Genomic DNA, 16,444 nt, shown 5'->3' with positions numbered 1-16,444 from the left:
GCAGCTTTTCTTCCCCTTCAAATCACAGCAAAGGGAGCTGTAGATATTAATGGTTAAAAACATCAATAATCTCTAAAAGAACCTTATTAAAAAATTTTTCATCCGGGCACGGTGGCTCACGCCTGTAATCCTAGTACTTTGGGAGGCCGAGGCAGGCGGATCACGAGGTCAGGAGTTCAACACCAGCCTGACCAACATAGCAAAACCCCATCTCTACTAAAAATACAAAAATGAGCTGGGCATGGTGGTACGCACCTGTAATCCCAGCTACTCTGGAGACTGAGGCAGGAGAATTGCTTGAACCTGGGAGGTGGAGGTTGCATTGAGCCAAGATCGTGCCATTGCACTCCAGCCTGGGCGACAAGAGCAATACTCTGTCTCAAAAAATAGTAACTATTATTATTATTTTTCAAAGCTTTGCATGTAATGGAAATGGAGATAAGCCCCGCCTTTGCTCTCTCCCTGTGGCTCCCCATAGGCCAGTGAGGGTGACCAGCCATGATCACTTTATGATAAGGCTGGTCAGAAACTATATTCTTTCTTCCATTTCCTCACAGAAATCGCCTCTTTAAAAATGTTTGTTTATTATTATTTGTTATTTTTTTGAGACGGAGTCTCGCCCTGTCACCAGGCTAGAGTGCAGTGGCACGATTTCAGCTCACTGCAACCTCTGCCTCCTGGGTTCAAGCGATTCTCATACCTCAGCCTCCTCAGTAGCTGGGATTACAGAATTACAGACACGTGCCACCATGTCTGGCTAATTTTTGTATTTTTAATAGAGATGGGGTTTCACCATGTTGGCCAGGATGGTCTCGATCTGACCTCATAATCTGCCCACCTTGGCCTCCCAAAGTGCTGGGATTACAGGCGTGGGCCACCGTGCCTAGCCAAAAAGGTTTATTTTTTTCTGACACTTTTTGGTGTGAAATCTGAAGGAGAAACATATGCAACAACGTAGCTTACTTTGCTTTGCTGCTTTTTTGATTCCCTAGACAGAGAGGGTCTCCTTAACAAAGCTAAGATATATTTAATAAAGTTCTTACATATCAAAATAATACTTCTTGTTTTTCCGCTTTAGGAAATATGTTCAAGTTTGTGTCCAGAATTTGTCAGAACTTGACTTTCAGCTGTCAGATAGTTATCTTGTAGATACCAGTGATAGTACCGACCTGCAACTAGTACCACTGAACACGCAGTCCCAGCAGGTAAACATTGTGTAGACCTGAGCATAACTTCTCAACAGAGAACCGGAGTGTACGGAAATGATGTAGTATGTGTTGCGATCGAGCCTTTAGATAGAACAGCTGCACTGCTGATGAGTAAAGGCTCCTGTGCAGCTCCTCCGGCTGCCCTGAGGCTGGATCGGGGCTTGCTGCTGAGTAAGTGGGTGGCTGGATGGATGAATTCTTCTTTTTAGAAGAATTAAATCTGAAACTGGTCCCACTGTATGCATAGATGTGTGCAGGTACAAGCTTCTGTTTGAACGCACTGTTGATTGCATGGGCACTGCTCCACTCTGCCTGGAGCGTGATGCCTGCCAGTGCCAGAGCGATGGTGCCCGACACGTCGGTGCCTTTGTAAAAGAGCCATGCTCGTGCCTGCATCTGGACCTTGCTTTTTCTGTTTATGCCTCCCTGCCTGGCTGAATCTTGACCTTGCTTTTTCTGTTGATTTTTCACATATGTTTTTAGGCAGTAAATGCTGAGTGTTTAGAGCTCGAAGGCTTTCTTAATGTATGTCTGAATCTTCAGCATTTTCAAAGGATTCTCCCCCACTAATCCGTTAGCTCTTTCAGATAGTCCTGGAGCTTGACACTGTGCTTTTAGGTGTGGACTCTACATGTAATAGCGGTGTTCAACCCATACATCAGGTTGTGCTGGTTCCTAAAATAATTTAAATATAAAATAATTGGCTGAATGTAAAGACTTACTTTTTATTTTGTTTTTTAAATTTTTATTTATCTTTTTTTGAGATGGAGTTTCGCTCTTGTCACCCAGCCTGGAATGCAATCGTGTGATCTTGCCTCACTGCAACCTCTGCCTCCTGGGTTCAAGCAATTCTTCTGTCTCAGCCTCCCGACTAGCTGTGATTACAGGCGCCTGCCAACACACCCAGCTAATTTTGTATTTTTAATAGAGCCGTGGTTTCACCATGTTGGTCAGGCTGGTCTTGAACTGCTGACCTCAGGTGAACCACCCACCTTGGCCTCCTAAAGTGTTGGGATTACAGCCATGAGCCACCACCTCTAGCCAAGATGTACTTTTTAATTAATTGATGATATATTCCCCTGTTTTGGAGCTGCATGGGATATGCTATATATTAATTAATATCCATTAATATCCTTTGGGCATGGTGACTCACACCTGTGATTCCAACATTTTGGAAGGCCCAGGTGGGTGGATCACTTGAGCTCAGGAGTTTGAGATCAGGCTGAGCAACATAGCAAACCCCATCTCTACAAATACAAAAATTAGTCAGGCATGGTGGCACACACTTGTATTCCCAGCTACCCAGGAAGCTGAAGTGAGAAGATCTCTTGAACCTGGGAGGTTGGGCTGCAGTGAGCTGTGATCACGCCATGGCACTCCAGCCTGGGTGACAGAGTGAGACCCTGTCTCTAAAAAAAGGGGAAAAAAAAATTGATGGGGCGCGGTGGCTCACACCTGTAATCCAAGCACTTTGGGAGGCCGAGGCAGGTGGATTGCCTGAGCTCAGGAATTCAAGACCCTCTTGGGCAACACGGGGAAACCCCATCCCTACTAAAATAAAAAAAAAAGTTAGCTGGGCATGGTGGCATGCTTCTGTAATCCCAGCTACTCGGGAGGCCGACACAGGAGAATCACTTGAACCCAGGAGGCAGAAGTTGCAGTGAGCCGAGATCATGTCACTGCACTCCAGCCTGGGCGACAGAGGGAGACTCCGTTTCAAAAAGAAAAAAAAAAAAAATTAGGCTACTTTTTAATGATCTCATATGATGTAAAACTTATGGAATCATAAAAAATTAAAGATTTACCAATTTTGTACAATCTTCTGCTGGGACAAGGCCAGGCAAAGGGAGTTAGGGCAGGGACAGGTGCTGTGGGGCCTAAAGCAGCGTGCACAGGCGTGCTGTGAGGCAGAGGCCTGCCCATGGTGTCTGCTCAGCACCCTTCGCATGGCATGTGTTTCGCTGCAGTGTCTGTGTTGTCTTTGCGGTTATGGTGCTGTGTGAACAGTGACCCCCGACTCTCTTTCCAGCCTATCTACAGCAAGCAGTCGGTGTTCTTCGTCTGGGAACTCAAGTGGACAGAAGAGCCTCCCCCTTCTCTGCATTGCCGGTTCTCTGTTGGATTTTCCCCAGCTTCTGAGGAACAGCTGTCTATCTCCTTAAAGCCGTATACTTATGAATTTAAAGTGGAAAATTTTTTTGTAAGTGATGTATTATTTTGGGAGGGTGGGGTGGAAAAATGAAAGATGGCATTATGTTCTTTATAATCTGAAGAACTGAATAGACAGCTTCTGCCAACATAATGAAGGAGCAGCTGGAGAAAAACAGTTGCTGGGGTAGTTGAATCATCGACTATCTTTATTTTAGAACCCCAGGTCCTTCTCAAGTGACACATCTGAGATGCCCACACTCCTGGGGGCATCTCTGAGAGGAGTGTTTGTCATTTGGAAGGCCCAAAGACTCCTTTTTTCTTCTTTTTCCCTTTCTCATGTTGACTTAGTAACTCCCTGGAAATATTTCTTGGAGTCATTTCATCTTCGGGGGCATTGCTTTCTAAGGCGTATCTCTAGTTTTTCAAAGAAAAGCTGTAAACTTGCTAGCTGAATATTGTGAAGATTTTCTTAGAACTTGTGCATCATGTTTTAGAAGCCAATTTGAGTGTGGAATGAAGTGTAGCCTTGAGCTAGGTGAGTAGATAGAGGTGTGTGCTGTGTTCCTTTAGGGAGATTATTCGACTTAATGTTTTACAATTTTGTGATACTTCCTTTTCTTCTCTTTACTGTTTGAAATTGTCAAACCATGTTGATTTGAAGTGTTTGTCTTTATAGTTTTGATATTAGCAGTTTTTTTCTATCTTCTTCCAAACAAGACAAATTGTTTTGACCTTCATGTTTTATATAATGCCTTATTTAATACATTTAAATGAATAAATAAAATCACAAATTATTAAATAATAATATATAATAATAATTTATATATAAATAATTTATTTATTTATGAGACAGGGTCTTACTCTGTCCCCCAGGCTGCAGTGCAGTGGCACAATCATAGCTCACTGCAGCCTGGACCTTCTGGGCTCATGATCTTCCCACCTCAGCCTGCCGAGCAGCTGCGACCACAGGCATGTGTCACCACACCTGGCTCATGATTTTTCTTTTTATTTATTTATTTTTCTGAGACAGAGTTTTGCTCTTGTTGCCAGGCTTGAGTGCAATGGCACGATCTCAGCTCACTGCAACCTCTGCCTCCCAGGTGCAAGCAATTCTCCTGCCTCAGCCTCCCGAGTAGCTGGATTACAGGCATGCACCACCACACCCAGCTAATTTTTTGCATTTTTAGTAGAGACGGGCTTTCTCCATGTTGGTCAGGCTGGTCTCAAACTCCCAACCTGAGGTGATCCACCTGCCTTGGCCTCCCAAAGTGCTGGGATTATAGATGTGAGCCACTGCGCCCAGCCAAAGTACAGGTTTTTTCTGTTTTTGTTTTTGTTTTTTTGAGACAGAGTCTTGCTCTGTCTCCCAGGCTGGAGTGCAGTGGTGTAATCTTGGCTCACTGCACCCTCCACCCCTCTAGGTTTAAGCAGTTCTCTGCCTCAGCCTCCGGAGTAGCTGGGATTACAGGCGCGTGCCACCATGCCTGGCTAATTTTTTGTATTTTTAGTAGAGACGAGGTTTCACCATCTTGGCCAGGCTGGTCTTGAACTCCTGACCTCGTGATCCACCCACCTCGGCCTCCCAAAGTGCTCGGATTACAGGCGTGAGCCACCATGCTCGGCCCAAAGTATGGGTTTTTATGGGACCATATCTATTCAATTCTCCTGGTAAAGACCTGAGTGGAATTTCTGGGTCATATGGGTAACTCTATGGTTAGCTTTTTGAGCAACTGCCAAACTTTTTCCAGAGGGCTCTACATTCCCACCAGCAACATAGTGGATTCCAGCTGGGACCCAGAGAGTCCCAGCTTCTGTGTGTCCTGCCAGCACTTGTCTCACTGTGTTTTTGGTTGTGGCCGTTCCAGTTGGCAGGCGTTTTCCCAGTGGCTAGTGATGTTGTGCTGCTTCTCGTGGGCATGTGGTCCATTTTTCTGCCGCCTTTGGAAGGATGTCTGTTCAACTCCTTTCCCCATGTTTAAATAGGGTTATTTGTTTTTTATTATTGAATTGTAAATTCTTTATATATCCTAGGTACCAGGTCCTTACGTATGATTTGCAAATATTTTCTTCCATTTGTTGTCCTTTGAAGCACAAAAGTTTTAAATTTTGATGAAATCCAATTCAACTCTCTGTTTTATTGCTTGAATTTTTTGCTTTGAACCTAGAAAATCATTGCCTTTGGTCAAAAAGATTTTCTCCTGCATTTTCTTCCAAGATGTTCGTAATTTCAGCACTTATATTTAGGTCTGTGATCTACTTTGACTTAATTTTTGTGTATGGTAAGAGGTAGGGTCCAAATTTGTTCTTTTCAAGTGACCCATCAGGTGTCCCTATCCCATCTGTCATAATGATGCTTTCCTCCCTGTGGGGTGACCCTGGCCTCGCTGTCAGAGACCAGCTGGCCGTAAGTGCTCGCATGTCGCTCTGAAGAGGCTCCGCAGTTCTGGTCACTGTGCCTGAGCTCCAGGTGCTGCCAGGTGAGGCCCCTGCTACTCACCCTGCGCTGTGCTTTCCCCCAGCCACTCTCCTTCCCAGATGCAGCTGAGAGCAATGTTCAGGCACACGCAGGTCTCAGCACACCCCACTTTGTCCTACTGCAACTCTGGGTGTCCTTCAAGCCCTTAGGCAAGTCTGCATTCTTTGCTGGATTCAGAAATATTCACACTGTGCTCCAGCCAGAAGCTTCTCAGGAGGAGGTATTTCAGGGGCCTCTAGCACAGCATTCCACTGCTTCAGTTCCCAGGACCTACGGGTATCCGGGCCCACGGCTGGCATTTTTGCATCTGTGTATTTGGGATCTTTTCTGCCCTGTGGCTCGAGAACATCAGGAAGTCCCAGCATGGCCCCTGTTGAGACTGGTGGGAGTTTGTCCCATGTCCAAACAGAGGTAATTGGGGATTTGGTAGGAGATCACCTAGAAAGGCCACGCTCAGGACTGCTGTTTAGGCTGTGAACTCCCAGCAGACGACTTCATCTTGGCTTCAGACTCCAGACAGACACTTCTTAATATACTGAAATATCTTCTTTGAACGTTTTACAATGCCAATAGAACACTTTTAAGTCAAGTTATACTGTATTACACACATGCACACATGTGCACACACCCGCTTCCCTTCAGAAGTGGAGCTGCGCGAGCCATTTTTCATCTTTGCGGTGGCGGATGAGTTGTGATTGTTCGCCATGGGTGGTGGTAGAATGTTAAGCATATTTGAATAACCACTGAGAATAGGTTGATTATGGAAAGAAAACATGGACAAAGCAGATTATGGACTGAATTGGGTTATACCAAGGAATTCCTGTTGCTTTTGCTAGTTGTAATAATAGCTTTGTGTTTTGGTAAGAAAAAGGCCTTAGTGTTTAGTAATGCATACTAAACAACAAATAACAGGGGCAAAATAACAGGTTGTCTGAAATTTGCTTTATTTTTTTATCTGATTATTATTTTTTTTTGAGACAGTCTTGCTCCGTCACCCAGGTTGCAGTGCAGTGGCGTGATCTCAGCTCACTGCAACCTTTGCCTCCTGGGTTCAAGGGAGTCTCCTGCTAAGTAATCCAAGTAGCTGGGATTACAGGCACCTACCACTGTACCCGGCTAATTTTTGTATTTTTAGTAGAGATGGGATTTCACCACGTTGGGCAGGCTGGTCTCAAACTCCTGGCCTCAATTAATCTGCCCACCTCGGCCTCCCAAAGTGCTGGTATTACAGGTGTGAGCCACCATGCCTGGCCTGAAATTCGCTTTAAATTACCTCAGGCAAATACAGAAATGTACATGGCTCCATCGGTGATGCTGAGGCATCAACATGCTGAGATCTTGGGATCCGGGTGATAGGCAGCAGGAGGGTCGCTGTGCTAGCCTTTCTTCCTGCAGTTGGAAATATTCATAATTTGAAGAAGGATGTTAAGGTTGGGGGTGTAGGACTTCCGAAAACATTGCATCTCCCATGAGAATTATTGAGAGTGAGTGGCCACAGTTGCTCTAAGGCCAGCCGAGCAGATAAGTGTCTTTCCTCAGCTCTCCAGGGTCTGCGGGCAGCTCTTCTTTTGCCTCTAGTTGCATTTCTTGAGAACTATTAGATACATTTCCTTTCTTTTCTTTCCCTTTCCTGCCCAGACATTATACAATGTGAAGGCTGAGATCTTTCCCCCTTCGGGAATGGAGTACTGCAGAACAGGCTCCCTCTGCTCCCTGGAGGTATTGATCACGAGGCTCTCAGACCTCTTGGAGGTGGATAAGGATGAAGCACTGACCGAATCTGATGAGCATTTTTCGACAAAGCTTATGTATGAAGGTAGGTGGTCTCAAACCCATGGGCTGAAGCAGTCCTCCCGCCTTGGCCTCCCAGAGTATTGGGATTACAGGTGTGAGGCACTGCACCCAGCCTCTCTTGCATGTTGAGTGGTTCTTTTACCCAGGCATCATAGCATGACACCCTGTGCCATTAGTCACGTGAGAAGCATAGCTTCCTGAGTTGTGCAGATCTTCCAAATGGGGGCACCTTTCGTTTGACAATATTTTTTTAAAATCTGCATTTGTGATCTCTCAGGGAGAGCTTGGAGCATCAGGACTCTTTTAAGCTCACAGCGGCAAGTGTAAGTTTTCCAAAATTCTGATTTTTGCTCAGTCTTAGATGGCATCATTGGCAGCAAATACTCATGTTGTTTTCTTCGAAGTGACAGGCTTACATCATTCATTTTTCATCAAACGTCTGCCAAATACCCAACACTGAATAACTAGCTTCCCCAGCACTCTTGCAAGTGGAAAGGGTGTTCTGTGAAAACAGCAGCTATTTCGGCTCACAGCACCGAGCGCTCCCCACGTGCTTTCCCTGAGCCAGCTGTCATTCTGCAGCAGAGACCGGGAGAATGTCAAGAACACAAGCACTCAAGAATGGAAATAATTCAAACGTCCTTCAGCTTGAGAGTGGTTAAACAAACTGGCACATCTGATTCCTCCTCAGCAGTGAAACAGAAGGGACTGTTGACTCACACAGTGCTGTGGTTGGATCTCAAGGGCATTGTACTAAGAAAAAGCCAATCCTATAAGGAGGTGTACTGTGTGATTCCATTTCTAAATGACACCCTCAAAATGCCAGCCGCAGAAGGAGGGCGCGTCAGTGTTGCACAGAGCAGCAGGAGGCAGCAGGAGGCCGTCCTCTGTGGTAATGGAGAGTACTTGGCCAGGGCCGCTGTGGTGGTACAAGAATCTACACATGTGACAAATGCCATAGAATTAGACCCAAAGAATGCCTGTGAAAGGTGCTGAAATCCAGTGGGGTTTGCAGCCTGATTCATTCTGTAGTGAAATCTAGTGAGGTCTACATTCTGGTTCACTCCATATTGAAATCCAGTGGGGTCTGCAGCCTGGTTCAGTCTAGTGAAATCCAGTGGGGTCTGCAGCCTGGTTCACTCAGTAGTGAAATCCAGTGGGGTCTGCAGCCTGGTTCACTCAGTAGTGAAATCCAGTGGGGTCTGCAGCCTGGTTCACTCTAGTGAAATCCAGTGGGGTCTGCAGCCTGGTTCGCTCTAGTGAAATCCAGTGGGGTCTACAGCCTGGTTCACTCAGTAGTGAAACCCAGTGAGGTCTGCAGCCTGGTTCATTCTGTAGTGAAATCCAGTGAGGTTTACAGCCCGGTTCACTCTGTAGTGAAATCCAGTGAGGTTTACAGCCCGGTTCACTCAGTAGTGAAATCCAGTGAGGTCTGCAGCCTGGTTCATTCTGTAGTGAAATCCAGTGAGGTCTGCAGCCTGGTTCATTCTGTAGTGAAATCCAGTGGGGTTTACAGCCCGGTTCACTCTGTAGTGAAATCCAGTGGGGTCTGCAGCCTGGGTCACTGTATGGTACCAATGTCAGCTTCCTGTGTTACATGAGATGGCATAGTTGGGTGAAGCTGGTGATGAAGGTAGGTGACCCCTCTACTATTTTTACAACTTCTTGTGAGTCTATAAACATTTCACAATTAAAAAACCAAAAAAGTGTACTCAGGAGCTGAATTTAATAAAATGAACACTTATGACTACTTTGTGAAGCGTGGCATTTTGTTTTGGTTTTCTGCTGTGAGTTCATGGCAGTGATCTGGCTCCTGAGTTCACGCCATTGTGGTTGCCCCAGCAGCACCGAGGTCAGCAGCGTGGAAAGGCAGCAGTGTGAAAGCTATGAGCTTGCGGGTGCCCTGAGAGCCACACTCTGAGAACCGTCACTCCATTGCCTTCCTCCGGACACTCCTAGGTCCTCTGTGTGTCCTGTAGTAGCCCCTGTCCTCAAAGGTCCGCCATTCCCACCTACAGAATGTCCATCTCCCTGAGCCCTTCTCTGCTGCTCATGGCCTTCTGGTCACTCACTCCCCCTGGGCGGTTGCTCAGTGTCCTCATGATGGGAAGCTGTGACCTCTTTGCCAGGCCAACTACTACTGGATGGCAAGGATCCTGTCTTGCTTACTTTCATATCTCCAGGGCTGGTCCCAGTGAATGATCACTTAGGTGTTTGAATTGCATTGAATTACATGAAGGTTGTTTTAATAATGAATGTTAATAATAACACCTGCCATATATTAAGACACTACCATGTCCGAGGAGTGGGACTAAATGCTTTACATACAAGGGTTCTTCAAACAAATCACGGAAGATACATTATGAAAAAACTATGCATGGATTTCAACACTTTTTGCACCAAAATAAGCTCCTCCTCACTGGAGCAGGATCTAGTTTGAGGCACTAAGAAGGATGAGACATCAGTTTAAAATAGCCCCTATCAGAGCAACATGAATTCTGCTAAAATTAAATCAGGAACCAACACTGGCTGGGCACGGTGGCTCACACCTATAATCCCAGCACTTTGGGCAGCCGAGGTGGGCGGATCACCTGAGGTCAGGAGTTTGAGACCAGCCTGGCCAATATGGTGAAACTCCGTCTCTACTAAAAATACAAAAAACTAGCCGGGTGTGGTGGCGTGCACCTGTAATCCCAGCTACTTGGGAGGCTGAGGCAGGAGAATCGCCTGAACCCAGGAGGTGGAGGTTGCAGCCAACCGAGATTGCGCCATTGCATTCCAGCCTGGGCAACAAGAGAGAAACTTTGCCTTAAAAAAAAAAAAAAAAAAAAAAAAAAACCCATCAAATTTATGGTGAAGCTTGGGTGGAAGAATGGTGAAATCATTGATGCTTTATGAAAAGTATGAAATTCTTTGGATAATGCCCCAAAGAGTTAAGTAGTTTGCAAATGGATATCTTGTTTTAAGAAGGGACGAGATGATGCTGAAGATTAAGGCCACAGCAAGCAGACCATCCACATCCATTGTCAAGGAAAAAATTCACCTTGTTCATGCTCTAATTGGAGAGAACTGACAACAGCAGAAATGAGAGCCAACACCGCAGACATCTCAACTGGTTCAGCTTACGCAATTAGGACAGAAAGGTGAGCAAACGTTCCACTCAGTGGGTGCCAAAACCCTAACACCCAGGTCCGCGGCCGACCAGAGCAGAGCTTCCCATGGAAACTTCAAACACATGGGATCAAGATCCTGAAGCATTTACTCAAAGAACTTTAACAGGAGATGCAGTGTGGCCTTCCCAGTACCATTCTGAAGACAAAGCAGACACGGCAATGGCTACCAAGAGGTGGGGTGGCCCAGCCAGAGCAGAAGCAGACCGGTCAAGAGCAGAGGCCACAGCAATAGGTTTTTGGGATACTCAAGGCCTTGTGCTTATTGACTTTCTGGAGAGTCAAAGGACAACAGCATCTGTGTATTATGAGAGTGTTTTGAGGAAGATAGCAAGAGCTTTGGTAGAAAAACCCCTGGGGAAGCTTCACCAGAGAGTCCTCCTCCACCACGACAAAGTTCCTGCTCATTCCTCCAACGAGCCCAACTTTGCGAGGGTTTCTATTGGAAATCATGAGGCATCCACCTTATGGGCCTGATTTGGCTCCTTCTGACTTATTTTTGTTTCCTGATCTTAAAAAGTCTTTAAAAGGCACCCATTTTTATTCGGCTAATAATGTAGAAAAAGACTGCCTTGACATGGCTAAATTCTCAGGCCTCCCAGTTCTTCAGGGATGGACTAAATGGCATTGTAAGCAGTGGCATCATTGCTTACAAACATGTCTTGACTTGAGTGGGGCTTATGTTGAGACATAAAGCTTATATTTTCTATTTGCATCTTTGGATTCTTTTTTTTTTTTTGAGACGGAGTCTTGCTCAGTCGTCCAGGCTGGAGTGCAGTGGCGCAATCTTGCTTACTGTAAGCTCTGCCTCCCAGGTTCACGCCATTCTCTTGCCTCAGCCTCCCGTGTAGCTGGGACTACAGGCGCCCGCCACCGCACCCGGCTATTTTTTTGTATTTTTATTAGAGATGGGATTTCACCGTGTTCGCCAGGATGGTCTCGATCTCCTGACCTCGTGATCCTCCTGTCTCGGCCTCCCAAAGTGCTGGGATTACAGGCGTGAGCCACTGCGCCCGGCCTGGATTCCCTTTTTGCGTGAACTTTTTGTAGTTCCCTCATACATATTCTCTTTCCATCCTTAAAAAGCAGCTCTGTGAGGCTGGTGGTGGTCTCACCAGTATACAGAGGTCATTGAGCCTGGAGGCCTTGGGATGCTCTTCTGAGTGGCAGAGTTGGCTTCAGACCCAGTGGTCTTGGAGACTGTCACTTACCAGACAGAACTCATTTAACTGCCAAAGTAACCATACTTTGGAAGATGACACAAAAATTTGAAATCAAAATTAATTCATTTATTAACCTCACAGGAAAAATGCCGTTTTCTGTACACGTCCAGCATAATTCATTCTAATCCAGAACGAATTGAAGTTGGACTCAGTGAAATAGGTGTTGTCACCGTGAAAGTGCATGGTTGTATCTTCAGGTGCAGCTACAAGGCACTGGGCTCTGTGTCTGTGGTGTTTTGTCAGACACCGTTGGGTGAGAAGATTGGGTAACGATGGCTGAGACTCTCGCCCGAGTACTTGAAGGCCCATCCTGGGTGACACAGCGCTTCCTCTCGTTTCAGTTGTCGACAACAGTAGCAATTGGGCAGTGTGTGGGAAAAGCTGCGGTGTCATCTCCATGCCAGTGGCTGCTCGGGCCACTCACAGGGTCCACATGGAAGTAATGCCACTCTTCGCGGGGTATCTCCCTCTGCCCGACGTCAGGCTGTTTAAGTACCTCCCCCATCATTCTGCGCACTCCTCCCAACTGGACGCTGGTAAGGACTTTTTAAGAAAAAGTTTACCTTCAGTATTCGAGCAGGTGATTACTTTGTGCGAGAGCTGATAAGCTTGTGAGTGAGCAGGTTTGAGAACTAGCGGCATGTTTTCAGTGCCAAAGCTTGTGAGTGAGCGGGTTTGAGAACTAGCGGCATGTTTTCAGTGCCAGTAGAAACTGGTACCAGAAGCCTCGTCTGCTGTTAGAATCTCAGGCACCGGCTCTGAAACCAAGCCTCTGTGCGCAGAGTGCTCTGTAAAGGGGCAGCGTCGGGTGGCATTCTGCATGTTCAGCCTGGCTCCATGTGGCTTTGCCAGTCCCCAGGTGAGTGTGGACCCAGCTTGGGTCTAACTTCCTGTGTGTTTTGCAGACAGCTGGATAGAAAACGACAGCCTGTCAGTAGACAAGCATGGGGACGACCAGCCAGACAGCAGCAGCCTCAAGAGCAGGGGCAGTGTGCACTCGGCCTGCAGCAGCGAGCACAAAGGCCTGCCCATGCCCCGGCTGCAGGCACTGCCGGCCGGCCAGGTCTTCAACTCCAGCTCAGGCACGCAAGTCCTGGTCATCCCCAGCCAAGATGACCACGTCCTGGAAGTCAGTGTAACATGACAGCGCTGGGGTGAACACATGCCACGGCCCAGCTAGGAGTGCACTTTATGGGACTGTGACTGGACTCTTCTCCGTTCTGGCTCCAGCCAGACCTTCAGTGGTCCTGCCTGGCTGTGGGGACATCAGAGAGCGTCATCATGCAGCTGGCCAGCCGAGTTCTGTTGTTTTCATGCCGCCTGTGATCTCAGATTCTTGCTTTTCTCACCCCGTCCCCATGCTGGTGTCCCACGCCACTTACTCAGAGCTCCAGCCTCCCTCCCCTACCTCACACGCTGCTCATGAAAGTCTCCGCCCATGCTGTCTGCACGAAGCAGCCTCTGTCTGCTGGCTCTTCGTGGAAGGCCGTTTGTCTTTCAGGTAGACACTCAGCAGGCCTTGCATTCTTAGTGACATGTGTGTGCCTTTCTGGTCACACAGCTGCCCAGGTTCCTGATCGGAGTGGATTTGTGTCCCCTAAGGGGTAAAACAGCCGTTTACCGCAGATCCTCTCGTTGTGCTTTTCTAGAGTAACACCCTTCTAGGGGAGGTGGGTGGGGGGAGGGAGGGATCATAACCCCTTCTGTGCCTTGGGATGCCGGAGCTGGGGGACCTGGAGGCCCATCAGCCGGAGCCACGTGAAAGGTACTGAAGAAAGCTGAGACCCGGCTGTGAGGAACTCCTCGGCGGTGAGGTGGTTTAGGGATAAATGTTTCTGGAACCCTGTGGTCCCCCAAAATGTTGATAGAATATCATATGCACTGGGAGTTAAATATGTATTTAATTTAATGATCATTATATATGTGGGGGTTAATACGTTTTTCTGTCCCTTTAAAGTCTTTACATGTAATTGTAGCTGTATAATCATTATTTTTCTTTTGCACCTTAAGTCTTAGAAATTAAGATGTTCCATCGTGAGGATGAGAGAGGTCCTCAGTGTTTTTAGTCTGGTTGTAGGGAAGGACTCAAGTCCTGGAATGTCCTCCACTGGTCTACTGAGTTGCAGTCACACTGTTCCAATGGATTATTTGCTTTCGGTTGTAAATTTTATTGTACATATGGTTGATTTATTATTTTTAAAAATACAGACTAACTGATGTAATGTTTATGTGTAAGTTGCACCAAAAATCAAGGACAAAAATAAGTGTGTTTGTTTTTACAGGTGTGAAAGTCACAGCTTGTAAATAAGTGTTGTACGTATTAAACCTTTTCCAGCTCTCCAAAGCGATGTATTTTTGTACATATGAAATAGTACTCTTAATTTCCTGGGCAAGCGTGCTTGGAATTGAATTTGACAAGATTAGCGCAAGCAGATAGAATTGGGTCCAGCAGCGGGTGGCCCTCGTGTGAATCCCCGTGGATGTGCAAGTCGTGGAGAGAAGGAGCACCGGGTTCCTGCCCAGCACGGTGCTTGCGGGAGGCAGTGGGGCGTGGGAGGAAGGAGGCACAGACTGGGGAAACGCGACAGCTGTCATTTCCAGTATTCTCTGTGTTGTCTTTTAGCTCATTGAATAAATAAAGGTGACGTGATTTTTTTTCCCTTCTACGTCTTTTTCATTTGTAGAAATTGGAGACGTGTAAAGAAGATAAATAATTGTGTATTTAAACTTCCCAGAAATTTATCTTCTTCATGTGCAGTTTAACAAACTTGGTCAAACTAGTTAGCAAATTAGAACTTCAGAATCTAATGATAGTTTAGGGTTTCTAAAATAAGGATTTTTTATCATAAAAATTGACGATTGCCCTGCATTTCTACCAAGTCCTGTGAATAAAGAGATGGGAGATTTGATTCTGTCAGAAGAGCCTGTAATCCGTGTTGTCAGCCTGGGAGCCTTCCCTAGTCTATAATGTAGCTTTCCTTCTTACCCTTTCTCTCTTACCTTCTGGAAGAGGGAATGTGATTAAATGTTTTATTTATTACTCTCTGATTTTCTTGTATCTAGTTCTACTCCCAGGATGAAATTATCCAACTTCGTATATATTTAGAGGAAGAAAGTGAAGGGGAAATTTAAAATGTTTACAGCGCTTTCTTATTGCCTGAAGATGGAATGAAATCAAATTTATCAGTTTTTCCCCCTAATTACCCAAAAGATCTTTTGCAAACTATGTTACATGAATGCTTCTGCCTCTTTAAGACAAAGAAGAATGTTACCCAAAATTGTCATTTTTTTCTTAATGTTTATCATAAAAGTCCTAAAAGAGTAACTGTAATTGGATTTTTATTGTTTTATGTAAAGTAAGCTCTATGTATTTGAGACAAGCTGGTTTTGTTGATAAAGACAAGAGATGTTAAATAATTGTGAAGCCAGATATACAATGTGTATCTAAAAAGCAAGGAATTTGCAGCTGTTTTACAAATATCTGTGGAACATGTAAATACTGTCAAATGGAAAATAAAATAAGTTATAATTTTTGTGAATTTCATGGGATGTCCTATGATTGGAAAAATTATAACTCTTCTGATTCTAATGTGGAAATTGTTGTATTTAATCAGAAAATGATTTTACCTACAACAGTTCCATTGTCAGCACAGCCCAGGAGGGTCAGATTCCTGTATTAATTACTCTTAGTGGAGACGCTAGATATCCCATACAGAATTAGCAGAAAAAATACAGGCTTCTATTCAAATTTTCTTTAGTGCTTAAAATTAAGTTTTAAAATGAAGTCAGACACTCCAGGTTTGTATATAAAATGAAAAGCTATACTACTTTTTATAAAAGGGCAAACTGGGCTGATCTAAATGTTTTACTCTCAACTGTGTTCTTTAAATCCTACCTGGTTTTTAAATTTTATTTTTCATGAAAATACTCCTTTCTCTACATTTATTCATCCTTGATACATCAGGCTGTAAGACCCCCAAGCATTAATACAATGTGTTGGGATTTTGTGACTGGAAAAGGTGACAAGTTGGTGACTTTGACACTGCAGGTATTAATTCCATTTTCATGGTTTACTATGAAAAGTCATTTTTCATATTATGTAATATATTGTTAGATTAAAACCATTGTATTAAGACTGTTTAAAATGTAAGCATTGTAATTCTGAAAATACACATTTTAAGAAGAAACTGCTGTTTTGCACTGGATCTTTTGCTGCGACACGGTGTGACAACAGTATGTAATGTGAAGATTTTCTTGTTTTACCTCTCTAGTTCTTGTTCCTGACTCTTGACATAGATTATTTGCTTTTTGGGAAGCATTCGGATTTTTTTTTTTTTTTTTCTTTCTGAGACAGTCTTGCTGTGTTGCCCAGGCTGGAGTGCCATGGCGCGATCTCTGCTCACTGCAAACTCCACCTCCCAG

At 45.2% G+C, this 16,444-nt stretch overlaps 1 protein-coding gene across 10 annotated transcripts in view; it reads left to right on the top strand.

Moving 5' to 3' along the window:
- Positions 1 to 16,209, top strand: part of TRAPPC10 (trafficking protein particle complex subunit 10) — a 99,626-nt gene extending 83,417 nt beyond the window's left edge. For 9 of the 10 annotated variants that reach the window (XR_012431933.1, XR_012431932.1, XM_074033926.1 and 6 more), the window contains 5 exons: positions 1,079 to 1,205; positions 3,238 to 3,408; positions 7,474 to 7,651; positions 12,364 to 12,558; positions 12,928 to 16,209. Coding sequence is in view for 8 of the 10 variants with exons in the window: in XM_074033926.1 (XP_073890027.1) it covers positions 1,079 to 1,205; positions 3,238 to 3,408; positions 7,474 to 7,651; positions 12,364 to 12,558; positions 12,928 to 13,166 (910 nt within the window). In the remaining 2 variants the exon portion in view is untranslated. Of the gene's footprint in view, positions 1 to 1,078; positions 1,206 to 3,237; positions 3,409 to 7,473; positions 7,652 to 7,906; positions 7,953 to 8,033; positions 9,380 to 12,363; positions 12,559 to 12,927 lie in introns of those variants that run through there. The other variant, XM_045389369.3, reaches the window with a different exon arrangement.
- The last annotated feature ends 235 nt before the right edge of the window (positions 16,210 to 16,444 follow it).

Source organism: Macaca fascicularis, chromosome 3, assembly GCF_037993035.2.
Source record: "Macaca fascicularis isolate 582-1 chromosome 3, T2T-MFA8v1.1".
Taxonomy (NCBI): domain Eukaryota; kingdom Metazoa; phylum Chordata; class Mammalia; order Primates; family Cercopithecidae; genus Macaca; species Macaca fascicularis.
Note: the sequence above shows the minus strand (reverse complement) of the source record. Positions and strands in the feature narration are given on the sequence as shown.